Source organism: Chaetura pelagica, unplaced genomic scaffold (genome assembly GCF_000747805.2).
Source record: "Chaetura pelagica isolate M959 unplaced genomic scaffold, ChaPel_1.0 scaffold453, whole genome shotgun sequence".
NCBI lineage: Eukaryota > Metazoa > Chordata > Aves > Apodiformes > Apodidae > Chaetura > Chaetura pelagica.
The window spans coordinates 2795508-2820264 of record NW_009952879.1 but is presented as its reverse complement, the minus strand read 5'-3'; the positions used below and the strand labels follow the sequence as shown (position 1 = coordinate 2820264).

At 39.0% G+C, this 24757-nt stretch overlaps 1 protein-coding gene across 1 annotated transcript in view; it reads right to left on the bottom strand.

Annotated features, from left to right (window-relative positions):
- The window catches only part of FAM169B (family with sequence similarity 169, member B), a 40225-nt gene that overhangs the window by 14589 nt on the left and 879 nt on the right, over nucleotides 1–24757 (bottom strand). Inside the window, exons 2-3 of the mRNA XM_009995345.1 lie at nucleotides 12502–12635; nucleotides 9646–9745 (exon numbers count right to left, since the gene is read on the bottom strand). Coding sequence (XP_009993647.1) covers nucleotides 9646–9745; nucleotides 12502–12635 — 234 coding nt within the window. The remainder of the gene's footprint in view (nucleotides 1–9645; nucleotides 9746–12501; nucleotides 12636–24757) is intronic.

Sequence of the window (24757 nt, the reverse complement as noted above, 5' to 3'; positions counted from 1 at the left end):
TTTGCTTCAGCCTCTACCAGCTCCCCACTGGCTCTAAGGCTGGAGATTCCACTTAGCCAACTTACACTTCAAATAAATTATTGAAGCATGTGCCAAAAAGCGTTACACTTTGTGTGCTGGGTTAACAATAAAGAAAGGATTGCACACAAGGGCAAATGCCTGTTTATAGCACCAGATTCAATTCACTACATATTATGCACTTATTTGCATGGGAGTTTCATACTCTTACTGTGATGGATTCAATCTGTTCCCTCAATCCCTTCTCTCTGCTTCCAAATGCAAGGAGCCACTGCTCCATTACAAATCCTTAAAACAGACAGCTACAAAAGAGCTGAGTCTGGCACAGGGAACTTACTGGGCCAAATGCTGACTTCAATGGGAGCTGCACAGGGGTCTGGCACATAGTTCAGACTCACAGAAGACACATAGTAAAGGTCAGAAAAGTTCTAAAAAGCTTTGAGGAAAGTAGAAAGATGCATAACCATGTTGTAAGGAGTTACTTGTATAGAATATTTACTGTGCTATTCAATAATTTAAATGTGTGGAAGGGAACACTAGTTGACATAGCAACTGTCACATCACATTACTTGAGCAACCTTATCTATATGGATGCCTTCCTTGAAGAAAAAACATTTCTCCAGATTTCACACAAACATATGTACTTTGCTTTTTGTTATATTTTTTTAAATCAACATCTGTTCTGCAGTTAAATCCATCCATGCTTCCCATATTCTCATTTTCATTTTATAACCAACTTTGAGAAACACTATTTCAAATGCAAACATGCTGTGTGAGACCACAAGTTCCTTCAACTCTCCTTTTCCAGTCTTCTTGTTCTTACCAAGACATTTGGTTGTTCCCTTAACCATAAGAGATCAAGTTATTGCCAACAGTAAGTTACACGCATCACCTGGAGTCCATGGATCATGATGTATATGATGAGAATGACCTTGTGATTTCAAGACTAGGTGAAATGGATGAAGTCAAATATGTTTCAGTTCACAATTAATGGAGTATATCCCTGCTCAGCTGGGTGGCTTGCCCTGTAAGCAGTAGCTTGCTAAACCTCAGTGCTTTGATCATTCACAGTCAGACAAACACATTCAGAGCCCTGCAAGCACACGATTCCATCCTACTACAGGTATTTGGAATAAAGGATTGAAAAACATTGCACTGAACTGGGCACTAAACAGAATGCAATTGTGATCATGAAATGCCTCCCTTTGCTAGGCAAACACATATCCCTTCCTATCCCAGCTCTGGATTATACTTTATTTTCTAGGCTATGCTGGTAAAATGTCCCCACACCGGGGTGCCACTACGAAAGTGAAATGTGCATGTCAGGACTCTACACACAATGTAAAGCAGAAAAATTCAAGCAACATCAAGCTTGGTATTTCTTTTTACCCAGCCTTGATCTGAATATCTGAAAACAGCCCTCAGTTGCAAACTAAAGGCAATGCTATATATGAGAGTTACAATTTGAGTTTGTTTAATAAATATAGAACGTACCAGTTCTTTTCCTTAGCTAAAGACACTTCACCTTCATTTTGGCCATACTTCAGATTGATGGCACAGCTACAGAGGTTGCTTTTGCCAGATTTCCACCTTGAAAGAAGAATGCTAAATTACCCAACAAGCAGTTGCCTGCAACAGAGCCTAGATCAGCTCCGATCCTGGATCAAGCTCAGAGATCCTGCACTAAACTGAGTTCTGCAACATGGACACAACCTGACAAGATGTGTTCCCCAGCTCCCATCTTTAAAATGGAGTAAGAGCATTTCTGTCTCTCTCTGCTAAGAGTCTTACCACAATAAATACATTCAAGCTTGGGAGACATGCAGATGCTGCAGTAATGGCAGCCGTTCAAGTATCTAAGATAGATATCTTTCCTGCAACCAATTACATTTTCCTTCACAATTTGAGTTTTATTCAGTGATTTGTTGCAAATGTCTTGTGATAAATGTTCCATGGCATCTAACAGTTATTGTAAATCATTATATACAGCATGCAGAAAGTGCCACAATAGAGTATGTTTATTTAGTATTATAAAGATGTTAATCACTCATGCTATGCTCTGTAAGCCCTTACAGCACAATTTACATTCTCATAAAAATATCTGCACAGATAAACTAACAGAACAGAACACTTGGCCCATCAAAAATAAATTAAAAATGCTCCCAACCAAGACCAAGTCCTATGGAAAGCTACCATGCCAATTTTCTCTTTGAAATATGCATGTCTTTTCAGACCACAAGATACACATCTCTCCTGCACAATCTTATCAAGATGATAAGATGAGCCTTCAAGACTTATTTTTTTTTTTTCCTTTTTTTTTTTTACATAGGGTCTAAACACTCCATGCAGATTTTGGGAGGTTTTCCCCCAAAATATATACATAGGACCTTTTCCAAGGGCTATTGAAAGGCCTTTAAAAGCTTCTTATTTTAATGATTTTACAGTGGAACCTAAAGAAAAGCAGTGCTGTAAGAAGAGCAAATATATGATTTGACTGAATAGAGAATTTCTAAAATAAAGAAAATACAGGAAAAAATAGAGATAGGTAAAGTGTTCTGGAGTAGAAGAACCAGAACAAGTTTCAATGTGGACTAAACTTGGAAGAATCTTTGAGTCAAAGAGAAGGCTAGACTGAGAAAACTGAGAACTGAAAGGATTGGAAAAGATAATATTATAACTCATGATTTCTTATCCATAGGTAAATCTGTAATGTTTAGAATAACCTCTTTTTGAAGACATACATAATAAAAACAAATGTGGTGGTAGAGAAACAGTTTTGAATTCCTGCAGATTTGCTGAGCTGTGAATTCAGAAAAGGTAAACCTCTGAAAGAGGGAATTTAAAAGCATTTTAAAATGCAACATTTAGATAAAACAAATAAACAAATAAATAAGTGGTTATAATAGAAAAATAAAAATAAAACAAAATATGGGATAATCTGAAATATTCTCTTCCATTTTTTTAAATTTGAACAACAGAAGCTGTTACCTGTCCTACCTTACTCCTAAACACTGAAACCCAGAAAGAAAAAACAAGGGACAAAAAAACCAAACCATTTTACACTCCTACAAAATTACACATATTTATATTTCAAAGAATCATTGCATTCTAATTATTCACAGTACTGCTATGACTTTTCACTCTACTTTGAATTTCTTCCCCTTAATAGCAAGTCTCCTTGCTTTCTCTTTTAATGTAGCAATACTACAGAATCTAAAAGAAGAAAGGTAAAGAAAGAGAGAAAGAAGGATAGACTGAGAGTGAAAAGCCTGACAACTGTGTAACAAACAAGAACATAGTAGAAAAAAAATGTATTGTACTGAAGCTGAAAATTCTTTTTGAAAAATGTCAGAAGACCAGGTAGATTATTAAGCAATACAGTAAGATAATTATTTGTTTGCCTTGTTTGTACAATATTAACTACCTAATTTGTAAGGCATGGTGATAGAATTTAAATGCTAATAAAATCTTAACTGAGCTGATGTAATCACAACAAAACAGATTTTATATGAGTACATATCCTGTGTGGAAGGAACAAAATACCCAGCAGGACCAGAACCCTGGACTTCCACAGGGCAAACTTTGGTCTCCTCAATCATCTATTAAGGGAAATCCCATGGGACAGGGTGCTAGAAAATAAAGGAGCTCAAGATAGCTGGTCAACATTCAAGGACCACTTCTTGCAAGCACAGGATCAGAGTGTCCCAATGGTTAGGAAATCTAGTAAGGGTGCTAGGAGACCTGCATGGTTAAAGAAGGAACTACTGGGCAAACTTAAGTGGAAAAGGAAAATCTATAGATCATGGAAGGAGGGGCTGGTCACTTGGGAGGAATATAGGACTGTTGTCAGAGGATGTAGGGAGGCAATTAGGAAAGCTAAGGCCTCCTTGGAACTTAACCTTGCAAGTCAGGTTAAGGATAATAGAAAGGGCTTTTTCAAGTACATAGCTAGCAAAACTAGCAATAGAGGCAATATTGGCCCATTGAGGAATGAGGTGGGAGCCCTGGTGACAGAGGATATAAAGAAGGCAGAGGTGCTGAATGCCTTCTTTGCCTCTGTCTTCACTCCTGCAGGGTCTCCCTATGAGCCCCAGATTCATATAGCCCCAGAAGAAGTCAAGATAGAGGAAGAGTTTGACATGGTAGATGAGGATTGGGTTAGGGATCAGTTGAGTAATCTGGACATCCATAAATCAATGGGTCCAGATGGAATGCACCCAAGGGTGCTGAGGGAGCTGGCGGAGGTCATTGCTAGGCCACTCTCCATCATCTTCAGTAAATCATGGGCAACAGGTGAGGTGCCTGAGGACTGGAGGATAGCAAATGTCACTCCAGTCTACAAGAAGGGCAAGAAGGAGGACCCGGGTAACTATAGACCGGTCAGCCTCACCTCCATCCCTGGAAAGGTGATGGAACAACTTGTTCTTGTGACTATCTCCAGGCACATCAAGGACATGGGGGTCATCAAGAGCAGTCAGCATGGTTTTATCAAGGGTAAATCATGTTTGACTAACCTCATAGCCTTCTATGAGGAAATTACTAGGTGGATAGATGATGGTAGAGCGGTAGATGTGGTTTATCTTGATTTCAGTAAAGCATTTGACACCGTCTCCCACAGCATCCTTGTGGATAAGTTGATCAGGTATGGGTTTGGTGACCAGGAAGTGAGGTGGATTAGGAACTGGTTGAAAGGAAGGAGTCAGAGAGTTGTAGTCAATGGGGTAGAATCTGGTTGGAGGTGTGTTACTAGTGGAGTCCCACAAGGGTCGGTGCTGGGACCGGTGTTGTTCAACATCTTCATCAACGACCTGGATGAGGGTATAGAATGTACCCTCAGCAAGTTTGCTGATGACACTAAGCTGGGAGGAGTGGCTGACACACCAGAAGGCTGTGCTGCCATTCAGAGAGACTTAGATAGGTTGGTGAGTTGGGCGGGGAGAAACATGATGAAATTCAACAAGGGGAAGTGCAGAGTTTTACATTTGGGGAAGAACAACACCATGTCCCAGTACAGGTTGGGGGCTGAACTGCTGGAGAGTAGTGTAGGTGAAAGAGACCTGGGGGTCCTGGTAGACAGGAGGATGACCATGAGCCAGCAATGTGCCCTTGTGGCCAAGAAGGCCAATGGCATCCTGGGGTGCATTAGAAAGGGTGTGGTTAGTAGGTCAAGAGAGGTTCTCCTCCCCCTCTATTCTGCATTGGTGAGGCCACATCTGGAGGATTGTGTGCAGTTTTGGGCCCCTCAGTTCAAAAAGGACAGGGAACTGCTCGAAAGAGTCCAGCGCAGAGCTACGAAGATGATTAGGGGAGTGGAACATCTCCCTTATGAGGAAAGGCTGAGGGAGCTGGGTCTCTTTAGCTTGGAGAAAAGGAGACTGAGGGGTGACCTCATCAATGTTTACAAATATGTAAGGGGTGAGTGTCAGGGGGACGGAGTTAGGCTTTTCTCAGTGATGACCAGTGATAGGACAAGGGGTAATGGGTGTAAATTGGAGCATAGGAGGTTCAAGGTGAATATCCGAAAAAAATTTTTTACTGTAAGAGTGACAGAGCACTGGAACAGACTGCCCAGGGAGGTTGTGGAGTCTCCTTCACTGGAGACATTCAAAACCCACCTGGATGAGTTCCTGTGTGATGTACTCTAGGTGACCCTGCTCTGGCAGGGGGGTTGGACTAGATGATCTCTCGAGGTCCCTTCCAGCCCCTAAGATTCTATGATTCTATGATAAGTTAGAAATCTCTGTGTTGGAATCAACCCCTCTTTAACCTATGTTCAATAATTAAATGCCATCAACCTTTAAAGCTCCTCACAGACAAACTTGTAGCTAGACTGCTAAATTCAGTATTTTTTCAGTCTAAATTATTAGAATTTCACATATAAATTATTAGATTGACAATATTTTCTGTGGGAACTGGGAAACTAAGTATATTGCAGTGCGCATTATTTTATAAGCATTACACACAAAATTTAATCTATGCAACACTTAACTATTATAGATGTGAACGAAGTTCACAAATGAAGCTGAAAGAGGAAATTCCATCACATACGAACATAAGATGTACAAGGTCTACAGCTTTCTCATTGAGATTGAGGTACTTCCCAGGTGTGTGGTTAACCCCAGCAATTGTCAAGGGTTTATACAATTTATTTTAGGACTTCCCAGGTGTGTGGTTAACCCCAGCAATTTATACAATTTATTTTAGAGGGTGAGGGATGCTGGGGAGCCACCAGGAGCAAAGGTGATGTTGGAGCAAAGCTGAAGGAAGAGATGGTGTCAGGGACAGAGCTGGAGGAAAGAACTAAATTGAAAAGGGTGTATCCAGGGTTCTGGCAGTTACCAGTCACCTGAACCACCAGAGCAGATGAAGGCTGTGGCTCTCAGGAGTGATATCATATGGTCTCAGAGCACCACGTGAACCATGGCACAATCAATCAATGAAGAGTCTAACACTTCTTGCAGCTTCACTATCAACACCAGGACCTGAGAAGTACACAACTAAACATGTCCTAAACACTTGTTAGCTGCATCTTCTGCTCTGTTTCAAATTGCTTCTCAGTAATGCACCTTTATCACAGTGTATCCTGTATCCGCTAGACTTCAGGAATGTCCTGATAAATTGCAAGAGGAAAAATCAGTAGGCCGTATTTGCATTACGAAGATTAACACTAACAAAACTGAGTTGACAGTGCAAAACATGTGATGCAGAGAACCTGATGTTTACCAGTTCCAGCCTGGTGCTGAAAACTGAAGCCCCTTAGAGGTTGGGGCACATCAGTGTGCTTCTTGAGGGAATTTTCTTTCAGCCAAAAGCAATCCACTTCACATGCTCCAAGACTGCCCCTTGTTATACACTGAAGCACGGTATGTGGGGACAACCAGACATTTGCTTCTCAAAGCAATCCTGGTGTGAAGTAAAACTAAAATACAGACACACTGGACAGCACATGAGAAACAGAAGAGATCAACTACAGCAAAGTCATTTGCTTCTCCCATCTGGAAGAAACTCAAGTTCACTAGAAGAGCAAAAAGCTCAGGGGAGGAAAAAAAAATCATGCAACCTGTTCAGTGTTTTAACTTTCTGCCCATGTCCTTAAGTGAAAATACTGACTTTCTCTGAAAGAATTGGTTTTGAAACAATTTGATCTGTTCACTGCTCAGAACAAAAGGTCATGTAAGATAAGCAAATACAGACGGACTTGCTACATTAACATGGTCTGCTGCCCTAAGAGTCAATCCCAAATCTGTTCAACTGTGGGAAAACTATTTGGACAAAATACTTGATATGTGTATACCCATATGTATAGGTACACTTACACCCCAACAGACTTTAGAGAACTAATGAAAATTAGTTAAACCTCATCCAGAGAAACAAATCTCATCAGTCAAATTTGGTGTCTGCAGGGAGACTGGCCACATGTTTAATAGCACATAAAACCCAGAAACTAAGAACTTCAGGCAAAATCCTTTAAATCATACTTTCAAAAGGTAATATTAAGAGCCAGATGATGCAGGACTTACTTATATAACTAGACTTAACTGATCTCTGTGAGAATTTTTCTGTGATTGTGGACTGGTGACTTAAGCTGAAGTTTTGCAAGGGGATCACCACAGTCAGTCAGACTGCTGTTTATGATATAATAAGGTGTTTATTATGTTAGGTTTAAGCTTTTAATGTAGATAGCTATCATATAATTTAGGCTCCAATGTGGACTGGTTTGCCTTGTTCCTGTGGGAAATAATTTTTTCCTTGTATACATGAATCCCATTAATAATTGTTGTTCTAATACTATTAGATTATTTAGCTGAAGATTTGTGCTAAATCCACTACTTTCACATGCACTTATTTAATAATTCTTCACTTTTGCCCTGTAGTTGTTACAGATCCCCCTTGCTCTTGTGCAGCCTAATCTAACTTAATGATGTTTTTGACTACATTCCTTTGAACATGAGTCAGGAGGTGTGCAAAACTGCACCTTTAGAGCAAGCTTGGCCTTCAGTGTACGTACCTCTCTCCTTTATCACACCAGTGCCACCTTCTCTTCAGAATAACGTTAGTGGAATATATAAATTAATGTCAGGAAAGTAATTCTATATCAGTAGTTTTAGACGGACCAGAAAATCTTTTGACTATGCTTGTAACTTGGAAAGATCTTCTACCTCCAACCATGTGAATCACAGCCCATTAGCAAACATCCAGTTGAAATCGTAGGTAAAAGGAGCTGGAAAACTTTGCAGAGTTCATGTCTAGCCACAGATTATTTTCATCTGTTTTTTGTTCTTATGAACAAATTTTGTGGTTACAGGGTTTGGACCAAACAATGAACACTTAGTTGCACTAATAGTACCTGTTCTAGGAGTGTAAGATCATTACCTGACATGCTGCAGAAATGAACACAGAGTGCTAACATTCTCTGCCTCGCCTTTGTTGTATTATTAAGAATACTGGCTAATAAGTCCTCTAGACATAATTTACAGCTTACCCTTAGAAAAACAAAAACCAGTATGTTTTTAATGAAAGAAGTAATTACTTTGCTGCCACATTTGGAAGCTGAAAGTTTAAGTTTTCATTTGTTCTGTATTCCCTAAGTGACACAGTGGGTCTATGCACAGGTTCCTCTCTTTTTTATAGATGTTAAAAAAATTCTATCACCCATTGTCTCACAACAGCTCCAACACTCCTGGTTTCATGTAGGTGGGTCACAACCTGGGCCTTTGATACTATGCAGCTTGGAGCCAAGTATCCTGTTAATGACAGTGGTACCAAGTGGTGCTACTTACTTTACATTTGCATTTTTTCACATACCATAGTTAAAGACACTTGCCTAAGAGAGTAAGTACAAAGAAATCAGGCTGTCTGAAGATACTGCAATCCTGATACAAGAAGGATAAAACTTAGATACAATTACTGATTAAATATTAATAACCTGTTGATACTCTAAGCAGTGACTCATTAAAAAAACACAGAACATGCTGACTTCTACTGCCTGTAACACAATTGTAGTGCATCCTTGTCAGGCTGACACATGGCTGTAATAGGAAAACACCAGCATTACTAGCAATAAGGAAAGCAAAGGTGATAGAGTTTAAAGAGTATCCTGGGAGAAATGCCAAATAAAATAGATTTAACTCAATTCCTGAGCATGGCCTCACTCTAAGTTCACCTCTCACACACACCAGTACTGGAAATAGGAGGCAATTAAACCTAGGACTAAAGAAGCTATAATAAAGTAAAAATAAAATTAATAAGAATCACTAAGAACTATTACAATTTCACATATATATTTGCTCTTCTTTAAGAATTTCAGAATTCTGTCCAAATGATAATGCATTAAATTTCATATCATCAAAAGTTTGAAAAATATTACCCCATTGAACACACTCAGAAAAAGTAACAGATTTACCAATGTGATTTTTCAGCAGAGCTATACAGAGAATTTAAAAGCCCTGATTGTCAAACTTCCCTTCTAATCAGTAGCCCACCAAAACAAATCCCTGACAGGTAAACAGAATACACTTCATATTCAAAGCAAACCCACAAATATTTAAATATATAAACCAGCAGACCATCTTTAAAGTAAAGAAAGTACAACTACTAAAATTGCAAAATATTTTGACCAATTCTAACCTGTCTCTTTATCCTTTGGATCAGTTAACAGCAACATTTTGGAAGTAGGATTATTTCGGTAGAGAGGGACAAAACACACACAGGAATCTTCAAGTTTAACCTAAAAAACAAACAAGCCCTGTAGCTGTTGGTACTGCAAAGCTCCTGAGAAATATTTCATGTATTAGATGCACTTATGATATGTTTTACTAACATGCATGGGACAAGCTTAACACAACATCCTCTCGATCCTGAATTTCAAGGCACTGAAACATATATAATATTCAAATATCATTAATAAGTAATGTTAATTTAAAGAAATCAAAGGTAGTGAAGATCTTAATGCCAACTTACTACAATTACAGTACATAACCTGACTTCGACCACTGTTACATGCAGACAAATGGTGTTACCAAAGACCAGACACATAAAATAAAAACAAATACAACTTGCACTTCTTCCAGCATCGTCCAGCTGAGTGCTTGTGGTGTTTTGCAAACAATGAATTAAGCCTCAGGGTACAGGGAGTATCAAAGCACTAGGGCGGTGCCTGGGCAGTTTATCTGTGAGGCACTGGGCGGGTAGATAATTGGCACAAGGTGGTTATGTTGCAGGCTAAGCCAAAATCAAAATATAGTTCTCAAGAGCCCAGTCTTAGACTAAACTTCTAAATGATGTGACACATAAACACAAAATTACTGTGCTCAAACAGCTCTATATGCATAGAGATGACGATTTCCATATGAATATTGCAAATGCTCTCATGTAAGTTTAGGTACAGGCAAAGAGCATGCATAATTTAGCACAGTATGTACTGTACTTTCAAAAATCTGGTCCATTGTGTATGTGTGGGTGTGCCTCTCTCTCTAATTGCACCCATTTGTCAGTTTGCTCTGAAACTCAAATCAGTCCTGTAATACATTTAATATTTCTTGGTGCACGGAAGGAGTAGTATGAATATGGATTATTCAAGATAACAACTTCAAGCTGAAACTAGTGTTCACTAGTTTATGAGTGCCAGAATCCTGGCATCATCTGTGCAAACACTGGCCTCCAGGAAAAAAAAAAAAAAAAAAGAAAACTGCCTGAAATCTGTACTCATAAGCTTCCTGAAAATCTCAGTGTGTTCTGGGGATCCAGTTGTTCTTTGCATGCTTCAAATATAACAGCACCAATGTCATGATGGCACTTGGGAACACCACTGTAATGAAAAGGTCAGTACTACACGCTATGCTATGGTTGTTATTTTGTTTTATAAGGTGACATGCACATTCACAGGTGCTAAGAACATCAGCATGAGCCCAGCATAGCTCTCCATGTGCGGATGCTGCCAACACGCTTCCCTCCTGGCTTTCAATAATCCTTGCTATTTGTGTCCTGAATGCTTGACCAAAGACCATGACATACCAAAAAGAAGTCCTGTGACCAGAGCAAGTGGGCTGACAGCAACTTAACACTTGCTAAATCATTATTCATGGTTGCCAGTCCTAAAAACCTGCTTTGATTCAGATGTACAGATCAAAAAAAGCAACAAAACCAACCCTGGTTACTGCAGCTGTTACTCAAACACCAAAATCCTCATCCTTCAGGTTTTAGGTATGTAATAGAGATTGTTAGCTCTGATATTCACTGGGGATGGGAAATTTACCTTATTGCATTTAATTTATTTTTAATTACAAAATATCAACCTTCTTTATTAGGTAGTTTAAGGAAAATAACAATCTAGCAAGAACATTACCATTACTTATGCCCTTGACTAGCTGTCTGAGTGCAGATTAGATTAGACCTGAATTAAATTAATGCAAAGAGAAATGTGTTGCTATGAGACTCAAATCAGTCATGTGATATATTTAAGGTCTGATGACAAGCCACAAAATTGAGACAGTTCTGAATCAAAAGCCAGAAGTCCATCTTCTGCCTAGCTACTGCATGAATACACACAGCGCTGCTTGGGGTTTTAACTTACCCTCCCTTCTAATGGAACAGCAAATGAGCCTCTAAAAGTACAAACAGGCATGAAAGGCTGAGGTAAGGGCACAGAAGCCCTAAACTGAGGGCATTTTCAGGTTTGTTTGTATTTAACCCTACATGGTCCACTAGAGGGCATTAAAAGAATATTTAAAGCTAGTTACATTCACGGTTCAAAGAGGAAGCTACCCACCTGAAACAGCATTTTTCTGGAAAATACTGCATATTAATTTCCTAAATGATAGAAAAGCCATCGTATTCCAAGTATTTATTCCAACTAAACCACTTACTGGTTTGATAGTACAATAACAGTTTGCCCAGCACAGCTTTTATAATCTATTAATGGCCAGAATGCAAGGTTTCATTGGTTGTCTGAAGTCCTGCTCAGTCACCTCCAATGTGTTCCCTCCAGGTGGCTCAAGAATGGACCCTAAAGTGTTGGCACCTACAGTATTTATACCATCTATCAATCACATCTGATCAGAATTCCTTTGGGAGAACCCATATCCAAAATTATCAATATAAATATTGGAAAGAATGGAGACAATATAGACTGCATCACACCACCTGTGTAAACTACACAGTAGAGACAGAAGAGGCCTGTGTTGTGGTATAAATATCGATCAAATTAACTTTTTATTCACTCCTATAAAGAGGCAGGTTAAGATGCAAAAGTTCAGCTGAGTACAACAAACTCATCCACCCTCAGAGGGTTTTAGAGCTGCAGTTTAAGCTTATCTCTCATTTGCAGCATGCAAACTATTTGAAATAATGCAGAATTTCCTGATTTTAAGAGATTTGTAATCCAGCCACACCAGCTTACCCCTATTCATTGACAGACTATGAGCACAACCAACAAACTAGCTTGCAACTACCTAACTTGCAGTATGAGAAATACCAGCCTAATACCTCTTCTCGTCCAGGGATCGAAAAAACATCAGGAGTGGATGATGATGTCTTCAAGAGTTTTTCATAGTATTTTTCAGCATCTACTTGCAGAACCTCTGGATCTCCTACTAACGTATCTACCAAGTAAAGGCAACCTGTAGTTAAAATAAAACACAAGACATTTTTACTTTTTAAATTAACTAAGGAGCATGAGTTCTAAAATTACAGTTTCCCCAGCAGCTGCTTGGTGTATCTAGACCCTTACGCTCCCCTTAGAGCCTGTTGTACAATCCTACTCTAAAACAGTAAGGCTCATAAAACCCTAGCTATATGTTATTTACCTCTTGACATACAATTTTACAAAGTAGAACCATTACAACATCAAATCACATTTGCCTCATTTGAATTCAACAAGCACAATATCAAATTTCTCTAGGTGTAAGTAAATTGCTTTAAAGCTGGAAGAGCAAAAAATCTTCTTCAAAACACAGCCTGAGTTTTACTACTGTCTAAAAATGTAACAGGAGAATTTCAAAACTTCCACTCTTTCTTGGAAGACTGCCCTTTTATGGGGCAGCCCATGATCTGTTGCATATAATTAGTTTTCTCCTTCTCTTTTTTACTAACTTCACTTGGGTAGTTTCATATCAATAATTTTTTTTAAATTCATTAAAATATTTACTTATATATTAGGTAATAACGTACCTAAATATAGGAATTTCCAAAATAGTAACCATAATCTTTTATGCAACATATATTTTAATCTATGTGACTCAATGCTGAAGGGTATTCATGTAAGATATTTGTTAATTGCATGCAAACAAAATTTGTGTGCATCTGATAGACCTTCCATTTAAATGCAACATCAAACCCAGTACTTGTGAGGAACCAAACAACTTCCTTCTTGATATAACAAACCAGACTGATTAGTGGCTCATCACCAGCTCACAATAAAGAACATCAGAAGAAACAGGTTAGCAGTCCAAATGGTATCCTGCCAGTCTTCTACCATAGGAAGGAAACAGTTTCAACTAAAGGGGCTCTCTATCAACAAACTACACCTGCAACTCTTGTAAGCCCCAAACTGAGGACAAAATCATCTACCACACTGCTATATAGTTGGAATCTTAGCTCTGAATCCTCTGTTTTTCATCATGGTTTGCTCTTACATGGCAGCTCCTGTGACCCAAGTTTAATGTGAAATAACTGCACTGACAAGTGCAAAGTAATGGGCTGAGACAATCAACAGTCTTACAAGGGCTATTGCAAGAACTGCCTATATTGAGATTCAGAAACTATGAATCATAAAAGTGCCTCATCGAAAATTACATCTTTGCTTGTAAAAGTAGGAGCATGGGATTTGCAGTACCAGGTCAGACTACTGACCCACAGTCCCACCATCCTCCTGGCAGTGATCAGCATCTGATTCTTCAGCACAAGGGTAAGAAACTACAACTGATAATTCACCACCACTCAGAACTGCTTAAAATGCCTTTAACACTATTTTCCTGCCCTGTGCAGGCAATCAGCTTACATCCAGAGACTCCACAGCAAAGCTATGTAGTCAGAATTCTGAACAGAAGCTACTCTGTAAATGGTTTTCAGAGTATGTTTGTATGTGACAAAATGGGAGAGAAAGCAGCACTGCAACGCTGGCAAGTTGAGTCACATTATAAAATCCCAGCCAGCACTTAGCAGTGGCAGTTTTCTCCTGCAGCAGCCTTCCCCAGTGTACTATGTAACCACCAAGCAAAGAAGCCATATAAGGGAAAGAAATTAAAGATTATTATTTAGAACTTTAGTAATTTACTGAAGTAAATTTTCTAGTAAATTAGTTATTTGAAAAAGAGCAGCATGTAGGTTAGCACGAAGAAAAATATTGGCCATGCTAATAAATACTATTCATGAGATGCTACTTTAAAAGGCTACATTCTGCCATTGTTAAGCCAAAGCAACTTAATAAGCACAGTCATGTTTTCTCTCACCGAAAAATAACTAGTACCTTCAAAGTTACACTGACTTTCAGGTACATAACATGCTTGTATTCTAAGGTAACAGTGACCATTTGAAGGAAGAAATAATGTCATAAATTAAAAAAATGAGGCATTAGAGAAAATTCTGATCAGCTTTTAATATAGGTTTCCAGGAAGCCATATTTTTCTTTAAAAGTTTTTACACTTCCAGTTAACGTGTCTTTCCTGTCTAATACTCTGAAAACGCCCAAGTGAGTTAGGAGCATATATTCCAATAAAAGACAAAAAATCTGTCTCAGCTTCTGTATATGTGGGGGTATAAAATCCCAGCCAGCACTTAGCAGTGGCAGTTTTCTCCTGCAGCAGCCTTCCCCAGTGTACTATGTAACCACCAAGCAAAGAAGCCATATAAGGGAAAGAAATTAAAGATTATTATTTAGAACTTTAGTAATTTACTGAAGTAAATTTTCTAGTAAATTAGTTATTTGAAAAAGAGCAGCATGTAGGTTAGCACGAAGAAAAATATTGGCCATGCTAATAAATACTATTCATGAGATGCTACTTTAAAAGGCTACATTCTGCCATTGTTAAGCCAAAGCAACTTAATAAGCACAGTCATGTTTTCTCTCACCGAAAAATAACTAGTACCTTCAAAGTTACACTGACTTTCAGGTACATAACATGCTTGTATTCTAAGGTAACAGTGACCATTTGAAGGAAGAAATAATGTCATAAATTAAAAAAATGAGGCATTAGAGAAAATTCTGATCAGCTTTTAATATAGGTTTCCAGGAAGCCATATTTTTCTTTAAAAGTTTTTACACTTCCAGTTAACGTGTCTTTCCTGTCTAATACTCTGAAAACGCCCAAGTGAGTTAGGAGCATATATTCCAATAAAAGACAAAAAATCTGTCTCAGCTTCTGTATATGTGGGGGGGGGGAAGAGAGTGACAGTAAAGTTGCTTTAAGGACAATACAGAGCAAAAGTCTAACTTTAGGTACCCTGGAGTGTCCTCAAAATGTCAGTTGTGCTAAGGCTGGCTTTTGTGGCCCCCAAAGCTTGCACACACATGCACACACCACTAATACTGTTCAGCTGCCATATGCAGAAGAAAAATCACTAGTTTGATTTTTTTTTTGTTTACATTAACTGATGTGTTTCCGAGTTTTCCCCAGTGCAAAGTGAAGAAGTTCTATTTGCCTTCCTGTGTATGTCCCTTTTATGCTTTTTTTTGTATACAGAAACAAAACCTCAACAAAGTAATAACTATTGTTATTAGGCATTTGACTACGACAATTATTGGTGGTTAACGAGATGCCACAAAGGTTCCAAAGCAACTGCAAAAATTGTTAACCTGCTTCAAAAGAAAAGCAGCACTAGTCTCCGGCGAGCACTTCAGTCTGAGGCCCGTATCAGCATCTTGGGACACCAACATTGCAAAGCTCCAAGGACAGCCTTTTAACCCCATTTGAATGACAGAATTTGATTCGAATTTCATCTTACCTAGTGGCAAGAAAAAAGCACATTGTGGCAGCCAACCTCCCTGACACCCACCGAGCGCTCCTTTCCAACAGGTGACACACACAAAGGGTTACCATCTGGGGGAGGGAGGGAGCAAGGAAGGGGGGAGTGAAGGGGGGCAGGAGGGGCAAGTCATAAAAAGGGGGCCTCTCGCTGCAGCCACAGAGGAGGGACCATAAAACATAAGGAGAGTAAATTTAGAACGGGAGGCCTACTGCGTTAGAGGGATTCCTGGCATTCAGACTGAAGTGGCTGTCATCTTAAATAGCCAAAGCTGGTAAACAAGGTCAAGGCATCATCTGAGCAGGTTCTGGGCAGCAGTGGCAAGGAAGAGCTCACAGACAGGTACCAGACTTGGTCTCTTACAGGGCAACGGAGGAGGAAGTGTATGCAGTTCCACTGAAAAGCCTTACCCAGAGATAAACGGCTGAGAAATGCATACACACACGTTTCCATTTCAAGCATCCAGAATATATTTTAAGGCAAAAAATAACACTGCTTCTTCTCTCTTTTGTTTCCATGGAGCAGTCTGGGTCACATTCTCAAGCAAGGATGTATAAGTGCATCTTCTCTTACTCTAGTGATAAGTCATCAATTTGCCCTAAGAATCTGATTTTTAAAATGAAAAGCTGCAGCTATACATACAAACAGGCAGTGCCCACACAACTCAGCCATATTTATGAGATAGGTCCCTCCAGCACCTTTAGGTACCTCAGCCTAAAACATCATGTAGTGCTGCCACTAAGACATAAACCAAGGCCCCTGCTTCAGTCTTGATCCCTAAACTCATATTTTTCTAAACCCACTGCTATTCCACCCTGGATTTTCTCCAGAATAGAGAGTTGAATTTTATAGTGGTTTCATGAAGTGGACAAATTCCTCCTGGAGATGTAAAAGTCAGACAAAATTCACTTCACTTGTGTTCCAAAAATATCAGTGTATGGGAATACAGATACGTCTAATTAATGTGCTTATGTTGTGCATCAGGTAGATAAATAACAAATGCGAAGACAATGTTCTACCTTAAACTAGAACTTAATGCTTGTAGAATAGAGGCAGACCCCCATCATTACAGATTCTGCAAGAATTTCATTCTAGCAGTTCAAATAAGCAGGAAATATTTTTCCATGTGCAAAAGAATTTATTCTCAATAAAACAGAAAACACATGGTGCACACATTTGTATGTGAAACTCCACAAGTGAAACTACAGACTGTTGTAGTGCCTGAAGGTAAATGACATGCTTCAATCTAATCAGATATTCTGAAGATTCTTTTTTACAATCCTTCTAGATGTTCTGCAGTGAAACCCTGTGCCACAACAGCAATAATTCAACTAGAATATAGATAATCACAGACTTATCTTAGCAATATGCTACAGCAATTCAAATCATCATTACAACCCTTAAGTTTTGTATGACTAGACTACTCATTTTAGCACCTATGTAATAGTTGCACTATTTTGCCATTACCTAACCAATCAGTTACAAACTGGGACAATCAGTCTCTCCCTCTTTGTAAAGATGTTTTAAATACTAACGGAAGCTTCAAATTAGAATGTACTGCCCATATGAACCTAATATACAATTTATTAAACAACATATATTTGCTTTCACTGTCAAGAATTTTCTGTTCTTCCATTCATGTGCAGTTTATTAATAATGTTTCCTTAAGCCAACAAAGTTGGTGATGGAGTTATTTCAGACTAGACACACCATTGGGTTGATTAAGATGCATTGACGTATTGCTGGTACTTCCAGGAAAGACTTACTTGTTGAAAAGCCCATTTCAGAGATTTGCAAGGGCAGCCAGGTTGTAAAGCAAAATACATCAACCTCACAGTAGATGAAGCATGAAAAGTGTTATGTCTGAAGTGAATTAATCATTTATCCTACAACTACTTTTTCATGTTCTACAAACACAGAGAGTGATACTACATGCATCCATTAGGAATTGCATGTTTACAGAAGAGCCATCAGTCACCACAGGATTTGTATCTGGACTGTGCATCTTTGTACATTTGTGAAAATTTGTGCGTAATTTTACATGTAAAAATATGAAAAAAAACCCTCAAGTCTGATTTGTCATGGTGCAGAAACAAGACAGATTAAAATAGCATTTCTAACTTTAAAGTTTCATTATTTTTATTCAGTTTTGCTACTTCTAACACTTGCAATAGCAGTACTGGTTTTACTTACTGGCTTTATTTTCATGCCAATATATTTCACAATTAAAAAAAGAAAAAAACAGTACTGTGAAGTTTTCTTGTCCAAAATATTTTAATTTTTAAAAAAAAAAACAAACTTTGCAATATGAGACAAATGTGCACCAAGACAAAATGAAAGTGTATCAATATTTAGGTGGAGTGCTCTTGTAATTAAATCAGGCAACTGAGACCAGAACTCCTAACATCTGTTCTTAACACAGGTGTGTTTTTGTGGCCCCCCAACAAATCACTTCATCTTCTGTCTCATTTCTTATCAGCTGAATGTATGTCTTATCTACCACTTCAAAAGGGTGCTCCCCTTATCACTGTCTCTGAAGTAACAACATAAAAGAAAAAGAACTCATACAACATAAATTGTTCTCTGTTCTCCTGTGGACTGTCACTGCCACACTATGGCAGCACAACCATGGGAGTGTCTAGAATCTAAAAGTAACTTTTTTGCCCTTCTAAATCATGCACGTAACAAAAGTGCTTTCCATTACCTCTGTGTTAAACAACAGTGCTTAACATCAATTCTTCTCCTTTCCTTCCAATGCATGTGGTTATCATCAACCATATTTGTTTAACTTTTCAAAGGAAGGAAGAGGTCTTTGGCAAGCTCCCGGGAATACACGCAGAACCTGACTCTCATATCCTGAACTGAATTGAGCAAGTACGTGTTGAAACCCCAAGTTTCAGTGCAAGTGAAACTTCAGTATCACAACAATGTGTGGTGGCAATGGAGCAAATGGGCAAACACCATGGTGTGGCATCTGTCCAACATGGAAGGGCAGAGCTCTTAACCACAGGCTGTACATCATTAATGACAGCAACATTCTTCCCCACTGCATTGCTTTTCTCCATGACTAAGAAGAACCACTTCTGGAACATAACAGATGAGAAAAATGCATTGCCCTCACCAGGTTTCCATGTTTCAATTAAAAAATGCCTTTTATATATTACCATTCTATCACAATTCAAATAGCAAGAAAAGCTTCAGAAGACATACTAAACACAAATTTCTGTCTGTAAACAATATTCTGCTGCAGAATCAATAAATGAAGGCAAAAAGGAAATAAATAATCCTAATCCCATTCCTAATCCCTAATTCCTAATTAAGAACCTGAACAGATTCAATAGAGGAGTTAAGTTGTGGCTATACATGACATTACTGCAAATTCTGCCACTCCACTCTAACCTGTAGTACTCCCATACTGAAAGTTCCAGCAAACAGGTTCCAACTACATCTATTTTTCCTCAGATGGATCTTTAGCAGTGTTACACTTACATAAATAAAGAGAAACCCAACTCACAGTACAGATAAATTAAAATATATCTGTGTAAACAGGCTATCCCCTGTCCTGTTACACACAGAGCACACATCTGGACTGGCATGTTTTGCACAAAGTTCTAACCTAATGTAATCGAAAAAAGCTGAGGTATTATGGCCCAGAAACAGACTTTATAAATAAAAATTGTAGCATACTGTTAAACCATGGAAGTGCTACCAGCTGTAACTATGACATATCAGGAATTCATACTTCTGCCCATTTAACTCTCTTCTTCAGAGCTTAAATGTAAAAAATATGGAAGAAACTCACAGTATAACTCAGAGAAGATGTAGTCCTGAAGAAAAGGGACATTCAGAATTGTAACTAATTAAGGCTTTAAGGTTCATGCACATGTAAGAAAAAAAACCTAAATTTGTAGATTTGTCTACCTCCTAAGCAAAATAAAATATACTATAAATATATGCAAGTTTTCCAGAAAGACTATGTCCATATCAGGGGCTTTTTCCAGCAGTTATGTCAGTGCTACATCTCATTTCATCAGTCCCACAGCCAAAACTGATATGCCAGCAGAAGTTCATAGTCCAGGCCTGACCTCCAATTACACTTTGACTTTTAAAATTTAAGCAAAGTAGAAATGGGAGGCCCCAAATGACACTGGAATATATCACTGAAGTATTTTCATTATTCAAAGAGGCTGATTCAAAAGGAAAATGACAGAAAAGATTCTATAAGCAGCAGTAGAGCTTTTGTGATTTGTAAGTTCAAATGCAGACAGTGGTAATTCAATCCTTAACAAAAATGGAAGACAGAAAGGAGGATGCATTGGTCAAACGTCATCCTGTACCTTAAGGGAAAAAAGAAGACAATGTCTCCTGCAGTGATAAACAAGAAATAGTGAAATGGCAGGAAATGACAACTGAGTTTGGCAAATGGTCTAGCATGAAGATGATTTCATCCCATGGGGAGAAGCCAAAGAGACTGACAGTTAGAGCACTTTCAGAAAACAGCCGCAGTTTAAGACCAAGGAGCATTGAACATTATTACTCAAGCACCCACTGTCACAACCTGGCACCAGGGCTAATATTTCAGTACCACACTGAATACATTTCCTCTCACTGCCATCATCCAAAGCAAGTGTGGGAAACCCAAGGCCACACTACACACAGCCCTTATCTTCATGTCATACAAATGATGGCAGCATGTGTGGCATCCCAGGAGCACCTGAGAGCTCTGGTTTGATATCAGAAAGAACAATGTTCCCAAAACAAAGCAGCAATAAAAATTTGAGACAACTGCCCAGATTTTCAGGGAAACCAGTTTCAGATACCACATCATTTGAGTTGCACTCATTTTACGTATCTGACACATCTACTGCTCCCACCAGTAGAGTGCATAAGTCTGCCTAAGAAAGCCCAGCAGCAATTACTTGCAAGGAGCAATTTGCACAGCCAGAATAATCTCAAAATAAAGCAATTAAAGTGAGGAAAAAAAGGAAAGAAACAAAAAAAAAAAAAAAGAAAAATCCCTTCCCCTCAGTAATTTCCACTTTGCTAAATTTATTATGCAGCTGCAAATTAATACATCACCTGCACTAGCTATCACAAGCCTCTTCGCCTGTCTCAGAACTTGCTTTAATAAACAGCTGCAAGTAGTGGAGGAAATATGTAAACATCTCTCTCTTTTCTCTGTGCCATTGTGTCAGCTATTCTACATGTCTTTGAAGGTGCTCCAAAACCAGCATGGCTCTGCTTTTCCCTTTTTTTCATTTTGGGAGGAGGAAGAAGCAGAAAAGGAAGGACAGGCTGGTAACAGAGGGCTAACTCTGGGCTTGCTGTGCTCTTGACAGTAAGGTTGAGAGCGTTTAAATTCAGTTTACACAGGCTCTTCTGTAAGGACAAAAGAAACCATTGCTGGTGGTTAAAAATGCAAAAGGTTTTGATTGTAATGGCTTGACAATCAGCCAAAGATATGACTAGGGGGAAAAATACAGCAAGGCAGCTATGACCAGAATGGAAGAAACAAGGAAAAACACATGGCTTGACTTCAGAGCAGAAAATTGACTTAGGCTTTGCATAAATGACAGCATACCTCCAAGCTTGCCTGATCCACAGTCTGCCCAGAATGAGAACATGTAGTCTAAAAGCAGAGCCCATTAAAAGGCATAATGTTTCTAAACAGCATCTGTTACGTACTAATAAGCATTACTTAAAGGACACAGGCCTTAAATTGCTACCAAACTTGCACTTATCTGAAACTGCTGCAAGGCAATCTTACAAAAATGTCACATGACACCATGGGAATTTGACTAATATAAAATGTTTTTATTTAGTTTGGCTTGAAATCATTACACAGAAAAAAAATATGGAGGCACTTTCTGAGATTTTGAAACTGTGGAACTTCACAGGAATGAAACACTAGCAAGAATTACATCAGCAGAGCCATTTGCCATCTGTTGTCAGTAATACTATAAAGACCAACCACCAGACAACAGTTTCAAAGGCTACAAAGACAACATTTTTAAGCATCCACAGACGTGGTAACTGAGCAGGAGACAGGTTACTTTGGGTATGTGTGACCTGAGGGTCTGCAAATGAATTGCCACTCAAACTGTTTGGGAGTCTCTCAGTACACAAACCATTACACAACGTGAAAAATACATACCAGCCTGTTCTGCCTAAGTTCTTATACTCACAACCACAATGTCTGCACATCTCCCACTTGCAAATTTAAATCAGCTTGACTTTCTCTTGTGTTGTTTGTTTTCTCATACTTTCCCTCTAGGGAAGGAGTATATTCACTGCAATGCTATTTAGGAAAGGGCCTCTGGTTGTTTGCTGGGTTTTGGACCATATTTTTATTTTGAGGGGACTAGTTAGGATTTTGTTTCCTGTTTTCTCGCCTTCTAGACCATAACTACATATTTATACTAAATAAACAAAGATTTTGGTAACTTGCCTTACCTACGGCTTGGACAGTCCGGGGGTTGTGACAGCCCTTACCTCTTAGATACACACACTCCTCAACCTGAGTCAAGTTCTACCTGTTCCATACATGAGATCTTATACTGAAGGAGTATGGCTGTTAATCCATCTCATCCTATAGCTTTGAGTAACTTTTCTAGATTTGGGGGCCACACACACATACATATATAACCTATACAGTACTCGAATTTTGTGGTTCCACCTTCCAGGCTGCTTAACTCCTGCCTGTAAACTGATTAACATGGAATTCATGGATGGCAGGGATATTTCCATCTTCCTAGAGAGACAGACGGAATGTAAGGCTTCATTAGCATAATTGTTAAACTAGAACTACAGGTTTCTCATCTCAAGCTCCAGAGTTGCATATACATTGTTACTCATTGAATATCCTTCCAGCCTTACTATTAGATAACACATACACATCTGACTTTCCAAGTGTTCTAAAATCAGAAAGAACCTGTGACACTGCTGAATTTAAAACACAAACCTCAAGTTTTATGTCAACAGCTGGCCTGGTTCTCAACTGTAAGGTTTGCCTAGGACTTATGAAGGTGCTTACAAACCCGGAACTGTAAGCAATCTTGCCCTGTGTCCTCAAGACCTAATGGTAGCATCCCAGTTACAGCGACATAAACTGAAAAGCACCATTCGCACAAGAAGAGCTAATGGCTGACTCCAATATCCTGCTAAAGTGTGCTGTATGCTCAAATTGTTATAAACACAGGTATATCCAGTAAACTAAGTAAGACAAAACTCGGACATTACCTAAAAGCAGTGGCATCTGTCACGGAAGAGGAAGGAAGATGGAAGAACTATTATAAGCATTTGAGAGTAATGAAAAAATGAGGGGAATAATGTACACATTAACTGAAGTGCCCAGCAGTATTGCTTGGACATGAAAAAAACCCAACTCATTCATCTAGCGATATTTTATGTAAAAATATCTGCAGAACTGAGAGTCTTCCAAAAAAACCAATAGCATTATTACAAATGTTTGACTTTCATAAGTGGCTGATAGGAGGGAAAAATAGAGCAATCTGACTATGGCGCATTTAGCCATGAGCAGCTAGAGGAACTAATGAACAACATCATTATTTTACTGGAAGGGATGAAGTAGGTGCTTTAGATAAATGGCAGCAACTTAAAATGTGTTTCAGAAGATAAATTCACCTTCTCTCCATTTACCTGCTAGCGTGACAAATTATGAAAGAAGATTATAAAAACAGAGGAGGAGGGAAAGAAGTGCAAAAGCTAACTGAGGTGATGCAATGGGCTCTTATCCAAACAAGTGCATGAACACAGATTCTTGGAAGTGCTCCTAGTCAAATATAAACCAGGAACACTACACACCAGACTCCCTTGGAAATCCATGGTGTAGTATGTGCAGAAGATCCACCTGTCATAAAACCAGCTCCCTAACCAAGCATGAGGAGGACTGCCATTTGGGAGCAAACATGGTATCTGTTTCTAAGAAGTGTATGTAGGTCCTACCATGTACCAAATGGCTGAGTTCTCTCTGTTGGCCTCTGCTGGGCAGAGCAGTTCTTTGGCTACTGTTAAAAATACCAGTAAAGTAACTTCTGCTAAAAGGATGAGGGATGAGTGCCTTTTTTCCCAAAAATACTCATCACTGGACACTACGTATATCTTGTTCCGCAACCTATGATCAACAAAGAAAGCTTTTACTGAATACTTTTTAAAGAAAGGGTAAGTACTGTGCAGTAGAAAAAACCTCTCGTATCTAATCTCTACACCAAAATAATCCAACTGATTCTTTTTCTGTGGTCAAGAAGCAACGTGTTTACTGCTCCTTTGTGTCCCTGTTACATCGTGCTTCTTTTATTAAGCCATGTTTTTACTCTGTTTGGGTAAACACTTGCTGATGCTCTCAGAGATTTAATCCTAAAAACGTTGTTTTTACACAGTATTCAATCTGCTCTTTGGTAGTTCTCAAGTACTTAGCCGTTACAGTCCCAAATTCGTGCACCTGTGGTGAGACCTCTGAACACTCCCTGCAAACAGGTGTTTGGAGATGAGTCTTTCAGAGCATCAGGCCAGGCCCTCTCTCTTTTGTTCAGGACAGGTTTGGACTACCCTTAAACCTGGAAGAGTTACCTGCAGGCCTAGGAAAACGGCAAAGAACCCAGCAGCGGCCTGCTCTGCTTGCCCCTCTTTGCGCAAGGAGGTCGGACCAGAACCGGCCGCCCCTCAAGCGATGCTGTGACACAGGGCGCTGAGAAAACGGCAACCAAGAGACAGGGTCAGCCCGCTCATGTGCACGGGCGACCGAGCCAAGGTGCTTTTT